At 38.2% G+C, this 15,585-nt stretch overlaps 1 protein-coding gene across 1 annotated transcript in view; it reads right to left on the bottom strand.

The window, feature by feature from the left end:
- PALLD (palladin, cytoskeletal associated protein) overlaps positions 1–15,585 on the bottom strand; it is a 343,422-nt gene that overhangs the window by 204,971 nt on the left and 122,866 nt on the right. Inside the window, 1 exon segment of the mRNA XM_037526416.2 lies at positions 3,032–3,210. Coding sequence (XP_037382313.1) covers positions 3,032–3,210 — 179 coding nt within the window.

Genomic DNA, 15,585 nt, shown 5'->3' with positions numbered 1-15,585 from the left:
CAGAGAGAGAGAGAAACAGACAGAGAGAGAGAGAGACAGAGACACCTTGGGTATTACTTAGCCCCTCCGAGCTTCAATTTCCACAACCAAAAATAGGTTGGAATCAATGAAATAATCCATGTAAAAATGAAGAACAGACTTGGCTCCTAAATAAATGTTAGCTATAGTTGTTAAGTTATAATTTCTTCTGTATCATTCTAAAACATGATACATAAAACAGTGACATTTAGAGTTTCCAATTATGTGTTTTCAACTTTTAGGGAAGCCTTTGCTGAGATTTTTTAAATTCTATTGACAACTTTCCTCAGATAAGATTCCCCCTGAGAGCACGCTGGAGTGGGAATCGGAAGGTGCTTTGGAAACCTGTCGGTAGGGACATGCTCAAGTCTACAGGAACATGTACAAAAATGAATTATCTCTGGTCATAATATAAGCCCAAGAATTTATCTGAAAATCTTTCCTACTTCATATAACTGTCCCTAGGGATAAAAATACACTGAAGTCTCTTGAGTTTTGTTGTCTTTTTTTTTTTAAAAATTGGTATCCACATTTCACAAGACCAATGAGCCTGTTTTCTCAAGTTCTTCATATTAAGTTGAGGAGATGGAATCTTAATGTCCCTTTATCTCTGTCTACCCAACCCCTTGCGCTCCCTTCACACATGCTCTAGCTGACATCACAGAGACCCAGGGCTGGTTGGCTAAGTAAGTTCAGTGTGACGTGGAAAACAGGCCTGGGGGGAAAAATCCACTATCTTGGTTGTACACAGCATTATAGAACTAAAGGTGTACTTTTTCCATATTAAGCAGCTCAGTCAGATAATTTCTAAGCCTGAAGGACTGGCAGTTCTACAAAGATGACTCAAATTTATTGAAATAAAAATTAAAGACAGTGTTGTGTGTTTTGTGTCTATCAGAGTTAGCTACTGAAACTGTTTGACAGATAGTTTTTCTTTTAATTATATGAAAAATTAGTATATGTTGTAGATCTTTTATATCTTGCAGTTATTAAAGTTAATCTGTATCCTTGCAACACTTAATGTATTTCTACTATATCACTTATTATAAGGTCACCTATCATTTTACTGGTTTTTTTTTAATGTGGTTATCAAGGAACTTCTTGATATCAGAGACTGTGTCTTATTCCTATTTTTACCTGCACTATCTGCCACATAATAGGGCCCTCAGCACTGCAACTGACTGGTAGATTATTAAACTGCATGGGATTTCACTTATCTGTAGTACAGAAGCAATACATATAAAATTCACCACTTCTAGCAAGGCTGAAAATGAATAAAGCATTTAATTTTAAGAGGCTGTATCTGAACTTAGATTTGGGAGATACAGCCAATCATCAGTAGCAACAGGTTTTTATCGAAATTCAATTTCCCTATTGGCATTCTAAATGCTTCAAGAAGTGTGCCACACAGTCTGTCTATGAGTCATACTTACCACTAGTTTATTAAACGCTAAAAAATATTTATTAGCCCTTTTTATTCTTTATACTCTGACATGTATGTGACCTAGTGTTTAAGAAAAGAAGCCACAGAGCAAGCTTGCCTGGGTTCAGATCCTTGAGGGACTTTGAAGTAACCCCTTTAAACTCCCTGGGCCTCAGTTTACCCATTTGCAAGAAGGGAATACTAATAATACCTCATAGACTTACAATGCATTTTAAATGATTATGTATACATGTGCATTCATTTCTCGGTGTCATGCTAGTAGTAGTTATTGTTAGATACAAAATGTTTGCTTTTTTTTTAAAACAGGACTAGGTTCTCTGAAGAGCTCACAATGTTTGCTTTCTAGGACAATGCAGAGGATCCCTTTATTGAAAGCAAATGTATACAAATTTTTAGTCCTAAGTAACAGTTACTTTTTTATTTATTTATTTATTTATTTATTTATTTATTTATTTATTTATTTATTTATTTATACAAGCACTGGGTACAGTCAGAAGCACAGGAGGGCGAGGGAATTCACCAGAGCCAGAGCAGGGAACAGAACAGGCAGAATGACGAAGTACACTGCTGAGGGGAGCAGTGGGCAGCAGGAGAGGTCTGCGCGCCATGTGGGACCCTCACCCAGGGGCCGGGGATCGAACCAGCGCTGCAGAGGCTGCGGGCAGCTTCGCAACCCAGCGCTCAACCACTGAACCACTGGGGAGGCCCAGTAACAGTTACTTTTAACACTAATTTTTTTTGTTAGTTTTTAAAGTAGTTATAAATGATGGTTGCCATCGTGCTGTCTTCTAATTGAAATGAAGAAATATGAAGGTATAAAATATTTTAAAAAATAGTAAAAGATAAAGGTAATGGAGACTTCAAGGATTTTAGATCTTTCTGTATTTGAAGTGCTATTTTGAAAAGCAAGCAATTAAAATCAGGTATTCACCAATTTATGGATTAGAGACAGTATAAACACTGCAGAGCCTAAAGCATTTCCAACTTAAATACTGGTGCAATCAAAATGCAGTACAGTGTAAAATTCCATACACTGACATTAAGTTTTCTAATTCTCTACTGACTGAGACTTTCAAAAATGAATAGAACAATAGCAACAGCCAACTCTCTACCGACTCCTTTTTAAGACAGTATTGCTCCTTGAATTTTTGAATGTGCTAATAGTAAGTTCATGGTACAGCTCGAAGGAATAAGAGTCTTCACAAAAGAGGAAACATTTCAGAATGATTAAAAATGAGATCATTGAAAAAAATCCAATCACCGAAAATTTGCGTGATTTCTGAGATCAGCTACAGTTAAAAATAAGATGAACACTTTATTATATTTTAGATAAATTCAATTCAATGGAGCTAAGATGTTTTAATTTAAAAGGAAGAAATGTTGACATTAGACTTAGTGATGTATGTCTAAGTGTCAGAACTGTTGGATTTATTTAAAAGTTTTCAGGAAAAATGAGGTTTGACTCACAGCACCATTATGCTGTTTGTATTGGTAAAGCATGTTCCCAGGGAGGCCCCACAAGACTCCAGCTGCCAGATCATTTACACCCTGACCTGCTGCTCCCCTTACCTTCAACGAATACCTCAGCAGACGTGGTGTCGGAGCCGTTGGGATTCGTAGCCAGACAGGAATAGCGACCTGTGTCGTCCTCGAAGGCCTCTGTGATGGTCAGGGTGTGCAGGTCCCCACCCTCACAGTGGATCTGAACATCAGGCGTGTTGAGCAGCTCTTTCCCCTCACAGAACCATCTGCAAGCCAAATGGAGGTCAAAGGGCAGGAGAGAAAGAAAGGAAAGGATGATATTTAAAACAACGAAGCAGAAGGGAACAACTGGATGGTATGTAATAAGATGCTTGTTGGATAAAAACAATCTGTATCGATGTGACTGATGGAAACTTTACATTTTAGACCATGAAATTCATGACTAGACAATTCCCATAGGCTTTCTTTGTAAAGCATCTCATACATTTTTATCTGCACTGAAAGGAGGGACATCAAACTCCAGAGACCATTTCAGCCACAAAATAAAAGGAACCAAAATTCAAAGTCTTATAAAATGTTTTCTTAATAAATGGCTCTTACATTTATCATAACTCTAGCTATTCCTCTTATCTAGAGAAAAATATGAAAGTAACATGAACATAATGGTCAAAATATCAAACATATCAAGGGAAATGAATCATTATGTTAAAAAGTCCCAGGCAGCAATATTTTTGTTGCCCCTAAGACTTCTGATCAGCTGAGCAGCAACAGATTTAATGCCTTCCACATTTCGCATATTTATAAAACTTTCTAGCTGACTGCCTGGCCTCCAACATGTAGGGCGATGTGGCCGTGGTGTTGTAATTCACTCTTGCTAGTCAGCACTTTTCCCTTTCCCAAACAACATGGGCCTTAGTGTGGGAGGCTGCAAACTGCCAGACTGTTTTAACACAGATTCTCTCTGACACTCTCTTCTTTATTTCCCCAGCACCTCAAACTCTCAACAAGATTTTCACCAATATGTGGCTGCCCCCCAAACCCCCCCAAATGTGACTGATTTTTAAAGAAATATGTTGGAATGTGCTGCTTACAACTAAAAGGATTGAAGTCTCTGGGACCTTATTGTCCATTTAGCTCTGAATCAGCACATAGGGATTTTCTCTGAATCTAATCTTATGTAAAATTCTGTGGCCTTGGCATTCCTTTTGTGACAATATGGTATTGGAGACTAACATTTCTGATGGATTTAGAGCATAATTTAGGTATCTGACTATGTTTAATCTGAAAACAAACTCAATAATTCTGAGTATTGACTCCAGAAACTATATTTAAAAATAAATATGGGATATTTGCAAAAGAACAGATACCATTTTGGAAATGAATAAAACATACAAAGGAAACTCAGCTTACTGAGCCTCCAATGCAGCACAATGCATATGACTATTGAGGCAAGTGAGAAGGACAATATTTCTTGCTTCTGGCAGAGTGTGTACATGTGTATGGGTGTGTTTCATAAAGCCTTCGAGAACGTTCCAGCCTAGAATCATCTTCTAGTCCCTTTTCTGTTCTCTTTCTGAAGTCAAGAGTCCAGATCCCCTTCCATGAGAACTTACAGTGTGCCTAAGTCTTTTAATTGATCTCTTCATCATCTCTAATCAGCTATCAATTCTTCCTGTATTCTGTATTACATTAAAGCTCTTGAAACTCTTTCCTACATACCTTGTTTCATAAACTTCAGATTTATCACTGAAGTCTTGCATATAACCCGGCCCTGATTTTATTTTCTATCATTCTCTATCTAATGCTACTTCTGTCAAAGATTTGCATGAATTTATTGTTCCCTACATTAGTCCATGTATTATTTGCCTAATTTCCTTTGCTCCTACTTTATCCTCCTTCGAATTATCTCCTTACCATCTTCAGTAATCCCATTAAGAAACCACTATTTTCTAGCATATGTACCCCACAGACTTACAATTTAAAAAACTAATCATCTAAGCAATCGTGCTGTGTGTAAAAATGAAGGAAAGAATCAGTGAATACAGTAAGCTCATTGAAATGTATGTTCAAATTGTCAGGAAGATTAAGGTGATGAGCGTTTTCTACAATAGTCTTGCACATCTATTCAATCTTCTGAAATGGTTCAGCACATCTTCAACAACTGCATACGGTGAAATGTTTGATGTTGACAAATCACTCGGCTGACCTGTTTACTGCTTTCTAAACACTCATGCTATTTGTTCCCCAGCTCTGTGAATAAAATTAAGCCTTTGAGCATTCCACACACAAGAAACAGTGCAAAGATTAAATTTGTGCAAATTAGGTGGCAAGTACAATAATTAACATGAGTCATTAATATTGTTTTGACCTGGTCAGGGAAAATCAGACTGTTATTGATGTGAGTACCTGTCAAGTGACCTTCTGTTGTTAAAATGTGGTAAGACAGGGTGTGACTCAAGAGGAGGGAGGAAATGGCAAATATTTTGATGGCAGATTCCCTGTATCCACAGAAAGGGCAGTATGGTTCCTGGCGAGTGTTTAGATAAATTTATGATTGGAGCCATTTGCACATTGGAGATAGCCATGGCCTAGTAAGGAGGCTCAATTGTGACCTTAAGAAAGTCACTTAGCCTTCCTGGTTCAGGCTCTCTGTCTGTAGAGCTGACACTTATTGGTTATGGTTTCCTGACTCTAAGGTTTTTGGTGAAATGAAAGGGATGTCTATTGACTGATGGCAGTCAAATATTTTAAGAAAGAATGTAAACATACTTCAAAGAAAGGAGCAAGAAATGGCTTCACTTCTGTAAATGCCCTAGGACATACTAGTGTTTCTAAGATTACACACCCAGGTTGGGTCCTTAGATATATCACTGGATTTAGCACCTTGTCTTTATCACTACCAAGGTCCTTAAAACTTTCCACGTTCTATCGAGATGAGCTCTATAGTTGTAGTTCTAGCCTACAACAATCTTTCCAGAGAAAAGGCCTGGTCTTTTGAACTTATTCACTATGTTAATAAGCATGAGAGCATAATGTTTGGCATATGGAACATATGAATCAAGCCTTTTTAGCTTCTGTATATTTAATGCTTTGACATCTGGGTCCTTGTCCCTCCAGGACTGGCCGATTCTTCCAAGCACGCCTTTCACATGGAGCCCACACCCCCACTACCTCCTTGATTGGACTCTCACACTCAGGGCCACTATCCACTTTCCCTAATCAGCCAGAGCCAGGTAGCAGACAACTAGAGACCACACCTATGCCAGAGTCTGCTGAATTTATCAGCCTAGCCTGTCCTAAATCTGCTTATCCTGAAACATCTGCTGTTCTTTCCTGCAGAAACCACAATAAAGGCTCTTGCCCATATTTTCTCCTTACTATCGACCTGCTGGAAGACCCTGGTGCTTCCCCTGTGTGCACCCACCCTGGGCCACCCCCATAGCATGACATGCCCTCTTTTCCTGGGAACTGTGAACAACTATCTATCAAGGTGAACTCCTTCTTATCTGTTGGCCTCCTCATACCTGAATAATAAAATTACTTTTAAAAAACTGAAGCAATCAATTATGAATAAATTTACAAAAGAAGAGATGATTGAGCAGAAAAGTTTAAACAATATCTATCAGTTACCACCTTCAGAAATCTAAGGAGTGAGTTTGTCCACTTTCACCTGCTCAAATTGAAGTGCATTTACATAGCATAGAAATAAAATAATCTAGCTAATGCATACATCAGAAGAGAAATGAGCTTCGGCCACTCTTTATGTGGCAGATCATGACAAATCATCTTATCTAACTTAAGAGAATCCTGGTGGGGATTCCAGGTGGTTGGATGAGACGTGTTAAGTTCATGTTTGTTTTGTTAAATTTCTCGAATGTCACAATTCTATCAATTTCCTGGAAAAGGACTAAAATATTTAGTATTCTTTAAAGAAGAGGGAAAAAATCAGGTCTGTTCACAAAATTTTGAGCTCCTGAAGTGTTTGCTACATTAAATTCTTGATGCAGGGAAACTTAAGGAAAGCAATGCTGCTATGAGGAAATGTGCAGAATACAAAATAGGACCAAGTGCAGGTTTGGTGAAAGCATGCACAGGTGGTGACACTGCGGTCTTCCTGTGTCCTGTGGTGGACATGACTACGTGATCCCAATATTCTCTGCTAGTGAAACCGAATGTCTCGGAATCCTCAGGCAGGCTACAAAGCAAGTGAAAGAGAAGTCTGCAAGGAAACGTGTTTGTCATCTCAACTTGGTTTCTTTCTAAAAGAGGCATTCTGCCTTCTTTCTAGATTCTGAGAGCTATTTTTATTTTCTGTAATGTAAGAGGGTTCAGTGGAGAGAGAAGAGAGCATGTGTGAAAGACTAATGTAGCTACATAGGTGAAATTCCACTTGAGGACAACCCTGTACTGTTTTTCATTCCATTTCTAATATCTGGAGGCCATTTACCAATGGGGTATGATATTGGGTAGTATATTAGAAATCTAAATCCAATTATCAACATTTCTTTCTGCATCTCTGATAAATTTCAACTTTAATCATACTTCAAATTTTCTACCTTAAAAATTATTAAAATGTATTATCACAACCTCATAGTAAGGATGAAGAAATGTTAATAATTGGGAACAACTGAGAATTCTTAAGGACTGAAAGTCAACTTAAGGCAAAGAGAATTAATATGTATTGAAAGCCCATTAAATGCCATGTGCTTTGCAAATATGGCCTTATTTTATTTCCCCAAAGCCTTGTGAAGTAGCTGCCATTATATTTTTAGATACAAGCCACTCTCAGCTATATTAATGAAAAAGAAGAACATGGACAATTAAATCCAGATTAATTTCAGAACTTCATTTTCCTCAATATTTTCAACTTCATCTGTAATCAATTATTTGTTATGTATATAAACAAGTTCTAGCAAAGCTTACTGATTCTTTCCCCTTACTGCTGGTGAAGCTGCTAAGCAGCTCTAGGATTGCTACACAAGAGGGAGGTGAGAAGCAAACCTTGAAAATTTCCCATTCAACTGGGATAGAAGTGAGTTGCTAATATAAGACAATTGAGAATGGTTGTCAGATATCAAGACCATAAACAGGGTATAAAAACAACCTTGCACTAATTGGAAATAAATATAAAAGGTTGAGGAGATGTAGTTAAATACATACATTCATAATCAATCACTTGCTCATTCAACAAGAGCTTACTGTACTTCAACTTCAATCCAGATACCAGAATAGCAACTAAATTGCCTTTCTTATTTTTTAAGACTACTAGTAAATGAAAATAGAAAAGAAACCCACTTCTCTACTTAAGTGCTGTTCTTCCATTACATGGAAGCGCATACTGTTTCAAAAATCTTTTAAAAAATTGGTTATAGCTTCACAGAGAGTTTAAATTTGAGTTGGATAAAATAGGTTGAAATCAATTTATTAGAGAGGCGATGAACTTCATGAATCCTAAATTTTTCCTTTTAATTCTAAAGAATTATAACATAAAAAAGGCTACAGTATTTAAAGCTCGGTAATAGGGCATAATTATTTACATTATTCTGTGCTGGAATTTTAATATATGTGTGTTCGTGTGTGTGTATAGGTACACACACATGCGCGCACACACACATTTGTGGCATAATGTCTTTTGTTCTCAGAATTTTTCAAACACTCCAGCCTAAAAGTGAGATGGTGCCAAAAATTCAAGGATCCATATTATAGCACCAGCAGGATGTGGTAGGACTGAAATTCAAGAAGGTGTTTTACATATAAAAATTTAATATTGAATTGGTCACTTTCTACATTTCAAGGTGAGGTGAAACATAATAGGTGACTTGGTCTGAGACTGATTGTTGGAAGAGGCTACATCTGACTGCAATTTGGTTAGGACTCAAGGGGACCAGAAAGATAAGTAAAACCAAGGGGATCACAACTGCTTCTTAAGCAAATGGTCAGCTTTGCAAACACTGATCATCTCCATTCTTAGACATTGTAAGAAAGTTTTAAAATTTACCTCTCTGATGTAGCCTTTCTTTCTTTCTTTCTTCTCCTATGACCCTGGAAATGGGTAGTGGGGCTTAGAACTATATAGATGAGTTGAGAAGTACATCTGGGAAAGCTCAGAAGTTGGTTCTCCATGATAGGGTAATATTGTTGATTTTTATAAGAATAAATTCAACTAGTAAATGAGAGGAACTAACAAATCCACTGGCAAAGCGTAATATATACTTTCCAGTATAGTATTACTAATAGTTTGTGTTAAGGAAAAAAGATCACATATGGCTTCACTTGGCTTACAAGTTGACCGGTGATATCTAATCTAATACTACCATTACAAAGAAATATAGATTTTATGTCTAACAACTTCTTTATTTTTTTTGAACCACAACTATATAATATATCATGGGAACTTTCTGTGCCATGCATTTTAAACATGTTTTACAAGGAACAAATCTGGCTTATCAAATATATAAAGCTTCATCAATGACCCTTGGCTAATATTCTCAAACAGTACTAAGGAAAATGTACATCTCAGAAGTTAGTTAATAGGAACAATTAAGTACTTACTCAATAAAAACCTTTCAAAAATGGTTTTTATTTAACATATATTTCTTCTATAAGTCAGTTTCCTTATGTACACGAAAGATCTCTATTTTTGCCTCCATGGCTTCACTGATTTGTACTTCCTGGAAAAATCTATCTTCAAAGGGATGTCAATGGTGATTGCTGGATGGCAAATTTAGCCCCCAGCTGTCCCCTCCTCCCAAAGTGCAAGCAGCTTTCTTTATGCAATTATAATGGAAATAGAGGGTAGGAAAAAACCCCAGAGACACCAGTGGTTCAGCATTGGTTATATTTTCCAGGTGTTTCTTTCTCCCAAAGGAAAGGCAGCCAGTGCTCCCTGCCATGAACTGGAGAACCACCAAAATGAAATTGGCAACTTATGCCCAAGATGAATTTTGTTTATGCCTAAGCTCAAAGTCAAGCCATCTATAAATACTGCATTTCATATACCCTCAATTAAACATCAATTAATTTTTATGGAGTATTTTTTTTGTCTTGTCACCAAAGATTTCTTAATTTTTCACATGTGTTCACATCAACCACAAGACACACCATGTTTATCCTGTCATGTGGATTTATGGGCAGACCAAAGTGAAATTAGTCCTTGTCCAAATTTACTATGGCTATAATTTCAAGACTACTTAGCTCGAAGGCCAATAGCTAAATTTGTGTGGACAACAGATGTACTTTAACCTTATGATCCAAAAGAGACCAATAAATAGGTTAATTTTTGAAATTCAAAGCCCAGGAAATGAGAAAATAGATTTTGAAGCCAAACCGGAGTCACGTCTAACAATTCTTTCCTCTAATAATTACTGTATTTTCTAGGAAAGAAAGAAAATAGAGGAAGGAAAAAACTCAGCCTAGATCAAACTAAAAATGATTTCATCTTATTTTCACCATGAGAGGCAGCTTTGTGTTTGGACACTATCAGCACCAAGATATTTAATCACTATTCCCCCAAAATCTGTAAAAAAAAAAAAAAAAAAGGCAAGTAGAATCTACGCCAACTATTTGTATTACCAGAAGCTGTTTATATCTTAGAAAGTATCTCATATTTTCCACAATGGTGGCAAAGCAGGAAGGACCTAGGACCCGGAGTCTGAGGTTCTGGTTAGGCCTGGTCCACAGATGAGCTCAGCTGAATGAGGGCCAGTCATGCTCTCTTTGGAGGCTTGAGTTTCCTAATTTGTGAAATGTGAGGAATGAACTGGACTAGGATTTCCTCAAATGTGTCCCAAGAAACTGGTTCTAAAGCAAGTTGACAGATACCATTGAAAAAGCATTCTGTGGCCAAATAGGTTTACGGAGCTCTGGGTTAAACAAAGTTAAACATCTATCTTTACTACAGAATATTTCAACTTTTCATAACTTTGTGCCAATAAACACTGCATTTCCTTCCAAGAGAAAAAATGGCAGGCATCATTCTCGATCTTGCCTGACTGTGGAACACATGCTTTGGGAATCACATTGAAGGATCAGTGTTCTGTGGAACACGCTTCAGAAAACCCTGGGCTGAATTATCACTGAAATCCCATCTAACTCTACAACAGTGACATTTAATACCCACCCTACATTTTATAGCCGCTTCTTCTAGTGTTCATGACAAGCATCAGTCATAAGGTAAAGCTCTTTCTTGCTGGTTCCAGATTTCTCAGAGGTTTCAGAGTCCTTCATGAAGGGTGTTCTGGGCAGCCACTACCAAATGAATAGAGCTGGCACCTGAGCTGAAACACACTTGCCATGTCTGATTTAACTGTCTATGTTTAGATGTTATTTACGTAGAGAGGAATTACTGTGAAATACTGATTGCTAACCATCCTTCCAGCTTCCACTGTTAACTCTAAGGATTTGCTCTTTTTCTTTTTTTGGACAAGCCGCCATTTTGCCATGGCAGATGGTATGACTGGCCACCCAAACCCCGCTTTGGGACATGCACCAGGTGACCATATAATAATGTCCAAATCAGGACATTTCTGGAGTGATTAGGCTACCATTCATAATTATAGGACAAATAGGGCTATTCCAGACCCACCAGGATGCATGGCATCCCACTTACTGCAAAAGCAACTTGGAAAAATGATTTTGGCTTTAATGGATCTCTTGACTCTCTCCAAGAGACTCTTTCCATTCATTCCCATGAAGAGACAAAAGGAAATTTCAGTGTTGGGGGGGGGGGGCAGTGTTCCCAACCCTCACGTCACTCATTCACAAATTCTCAAATTACACCTGTTAGTTAAAAAATAGGTTCTTCCTCACCAATCCTCTCTGCAGGCACGAAAGTCAGTCAGCATGACCTGACAAGTCACACTTCAAAGCTGCCTATGCTGTGAAAATTTGTCCTGAATGTTTCCAAGCCTTCAAAGCGTTCGGGGGAAAGAATGGATTATACAGAGAGCCTGAGAATGAGAAATCACATACATAAAACAGCTAAATTGCACACTCAGCAATCTTGTTGCTTCAGTTATGGCAGCTAATTATTAGCTATTGTTGGAACCTGGATTACATTCCAAAGGGGATAAAATCAGTGATGTTTTATTAGACAACGTTGTCAGTCTTCTATGCTTTTGGAACTTGTCCATGGAGATAAAATGATTACCTCAGACTTATGAAACCCGAAAGGATTAAAACCAAAATAGGGTTGGGGCAAGCAGGTCTTCTTGGTATCTTTACTACTATAGAAATGCAGAAAATCAGTGTATGGACAGACCTCTAGAAAGCAGTTATTTCTTTGCATTTAACAAGCAATTACAGTGAATACTTCTTCCTCAACAATGAACATCTTTTCCAAAGTCAAAACACAGGAAGTGTCATCTACAATTTTTCCTAGTTTAATAATTAGTCCCTCAATTTCTTGCCTTCATCATCTGCCAACTAATTAGGATTAGGGGTGAGGAAAGAGGAAAAGGGATGTAACTGGGCATAGAGAATGAGGGGAAAATGTTCCTTCCCCCCATTTTTGGGGGGAAAAGCAGAAACTTTAAAACTCAAAGGACTCTGCTTCTCCACCTTCCATTTCCTTCCAGAAAAGCCTTCAACTGACACTGCACTGGCTTAGGAAACACCACTGAGCCACGCTCAGCTGCTTCAGCCTCTCAGATTTGGTGGATGTTCCGGCGGGGCTTGGAGGGGAGCTACGTGACCTCCTTGCGTAGTGCCCTGGCTCTAGTTTATTCTAAAGACCTTCCAACATGGCTAGGTGGTCTCTGAGGAACCACAAAGCAGACACGAAAAAACAGAGCATGAATATGAGTGAAATCAAACTATTCACCATCCCTGTCTGTAACTGTGGGTACAGAAATTTGCTTGCTTTCTTTCTCAGCTAGTTCATTCCAAAGCCACCCTCCTCCCTAATGCTTTTCCTGTGTTCTTATTTTGTGTGTCTTCTAGGAGTCCACGTTAGAAATCAGCTTTCCAAAAAGAGCTAGACTAAATGAGTATCCCCTGAGGAGGGAAATCTGAATTCAATAAGGAAAAGTCAGGTGTAGAAGGTGTAGCAGGGAACATGCATAGATCACCTCTCCTATCAACTGCATCCTGAATGCCGCCTGTTATCAAAATTGTTGAGTAACACTCTACCTACACACACACACACACACACACACCCCAACCACCCCCCCCCCCGGTACACATATACCTGGGTCAGACACCTCATGTGCTTCTTCACTCAGGTTACTGAAAAGCGCTTCTACACACCACAAATGCTGTTTTGCAACCACCTTCCTGATAATTCCAGCCACACAGGTAGTTCTTTAACAGTCATCCTTTTTCCAGCAATTTAGAGCAAATACATACTGTTGAATGGTAGAAGTGAGAGCCTTTCTCCAAGCAAGCTGTCTCCACGGTTTCCTCTCTGATCCCCAGGTGCATGGAGTGGAGCTGTGGCCTCTACAGGGAGGGGCCTCAGGTGTGTGAGCAAGAGCAGGAAGTCAGACTAATTACACCTTGTTTTATTTGGCTATTTGAATAACGAATAAAATGGCATGTTTCAGGCAGTTTTTTCAGAGCAAATTACCTGAGGCTGACAGTTCATTCCAATAGACTAGATTTTTTAAAGTGTTAAAATTAATGTTGTGATCAGATATAGATGTTTCTTTTTCAATGAAATATAAGGATTTTCATGATGAAAAAGTTCTTGCTGATTACAGTGAGAGCACCTACCACCTGGCTGCATGCCATCATTTTGGGCTTGTATCCTGCAAGCCCCAAAGCGACAGTGACAGTGGGATAGTTTCAGAGACATTTGAAGAGTTGGCAAAAGACAAAACAAAGCGAAAAACCTCTGAAACTATTATGGAGGGGGTCAGGAGGCGGAAGGCTTTTTTTTTTTTTAGCATGAACATTAACAAGTTACGAGAAATTATAGTCATTCCTTTGCATAGCATAGCATATTTGCATAGCAAATAAAAATATGTGACTTTCATATTTAAAAATGCCACTGCTGATAACAGTTCCATGTGCTGGCTATGGTGGAAAAGAACAGCAACCTCAACATTTGCCTTGAGGAGTAACATTTGAATTCTCAGAGCCCAGTATGTGAGTACAGGGCATCTAGATAATGTGATCCCCACCTCAGCCACACCTGTCTTTGTGGTTCCCCAGAATTGCCTGTCACAAGGAAAAGCTACCAACAGCTCACTTTTGAGACTGTGTACTTTATGAGAAAGCACCTCCTTGCTAACCTTACTGTTCTAGCAATGTATAGATACTGGGGAGATAAAAAAATTACTTTTTGGCTAGAAAAAGGTGGCAGTGTTCCTGTTATTTCACTCATGCTTTTGTCAATTCTTTTGGCAAAGAATTATCAGTCTCCCTCTGACTCAATGTTCCAGGGTCCATAGTTCTTCAAGGTTATTTTAAGTTGGGTTAAAAAATAATGTTCTGGGCCTCCCCAGTGGCGCAGCGGTTGAGCACTGGGTTGCGAAGCTTCCCACAGCCTCTGCAGCGCCAGTTCGATCCCCGGCCACCACGAGGGTCCCACATGACGCGCAGACCTCTCCTGCCACCCGCTGCTCCCCTGAGCAGTGTACTTCATTAGTCTGCCTGTTCTGCTCCCTGCTCTGACTCTGGTGAATTCTCTCACCCTCCCGCGCTTCTGACTGTACCCAGTGCTTGTATAAATAAATAAATAAATAAATAAATAAATAAATAAATAAATAAATAAATAAATAAATAAATTAAAAAAAAAAGTTAAAAAAAAAATAATGTTCTCCCTTCCAAAAAAAAATGGTCTAGGTACTAAGTTAGGTCAATCTTGAAGTATCTAAAAAAATTCCCTCAAGTTTCTTATGGTTAAAATTATTCCCTAAGCCCCAAGATGGGATCTATTGGATTGAGTAGGTGAATTCCTTGTTACTATCAGTATAAATATATAGAAGATGGAGGGGCAATTAGCAGGGACTTTATAGAAAATTCAAGAACTAGATGGGTAATTGAGAGACTGATGACTGGTGCTATAATCTTTCTTTTAGCCAACAATTGACAGCAGATGCATAAAAAGTAGGACATCTAATGCTTGGCACAAAGAATACTAAAGAATGGCGGGAGTAATCCTCTTAATTACCATTCATTTACTAGATTAGCCTAATTTAATCAAGATTATTTGAGATTTCCAGGGGCTTTTTAATTAGGATGACTTATTGGGGATGCATTAGTTATAAAATGGAGTTTATAGCCAGCACACAAAATGCTACAATGTTTTCATGTTTTCCAAACAGTTGCATCCCAAAACAGTTTCTTAAAAAACAATTTCATACTTTATACAAACACCTGAGCTTTCATACACAATGGACAAATCTATTTGCGCAACAATGTACACAACAGACAAAATCATCATAACCATAACTTCAAATCAAATTTACCCTCACGTCATTGAGTAGAAATTCCTTCCTCTTCTTTTCCCCCCACCCTGCCCTTTCTTCCAATAAAGCATCATTATGATTTTTAAGTGACTAAGAACTAAAGTACTAATAGCTCTATAAAAATTCTGGTAGGATTAGAGAGTGACTTTCTGGCCAGTGACTAAAGAGTTAATCCTGGGACATTACAAAGAAAATGTTAAATCTGTTGCCAGGTCATTTACTGCAATGTTA

This window comes from Talpa occidentalis, unplaced genomic scaffold (assembly GCF_014898055.3).
Source record: "Talpa occidentalis isolate TD23 unplaced genomic scaffold, MPIMG_talOcc4v2.1 talOcc4.4, whole genome shotgun sequence".
NCBI lineage: Eukaryota > Metazoa > Chordata > Mammalia > Eulipotyphla > Talpidae > Talpa > Talpa occidentalis.
The sequence above is the reverse complement of the archived record's forward strand: the minus strand, read 5'-3'. Positions and strand labels throughout refer to the sequence as shown.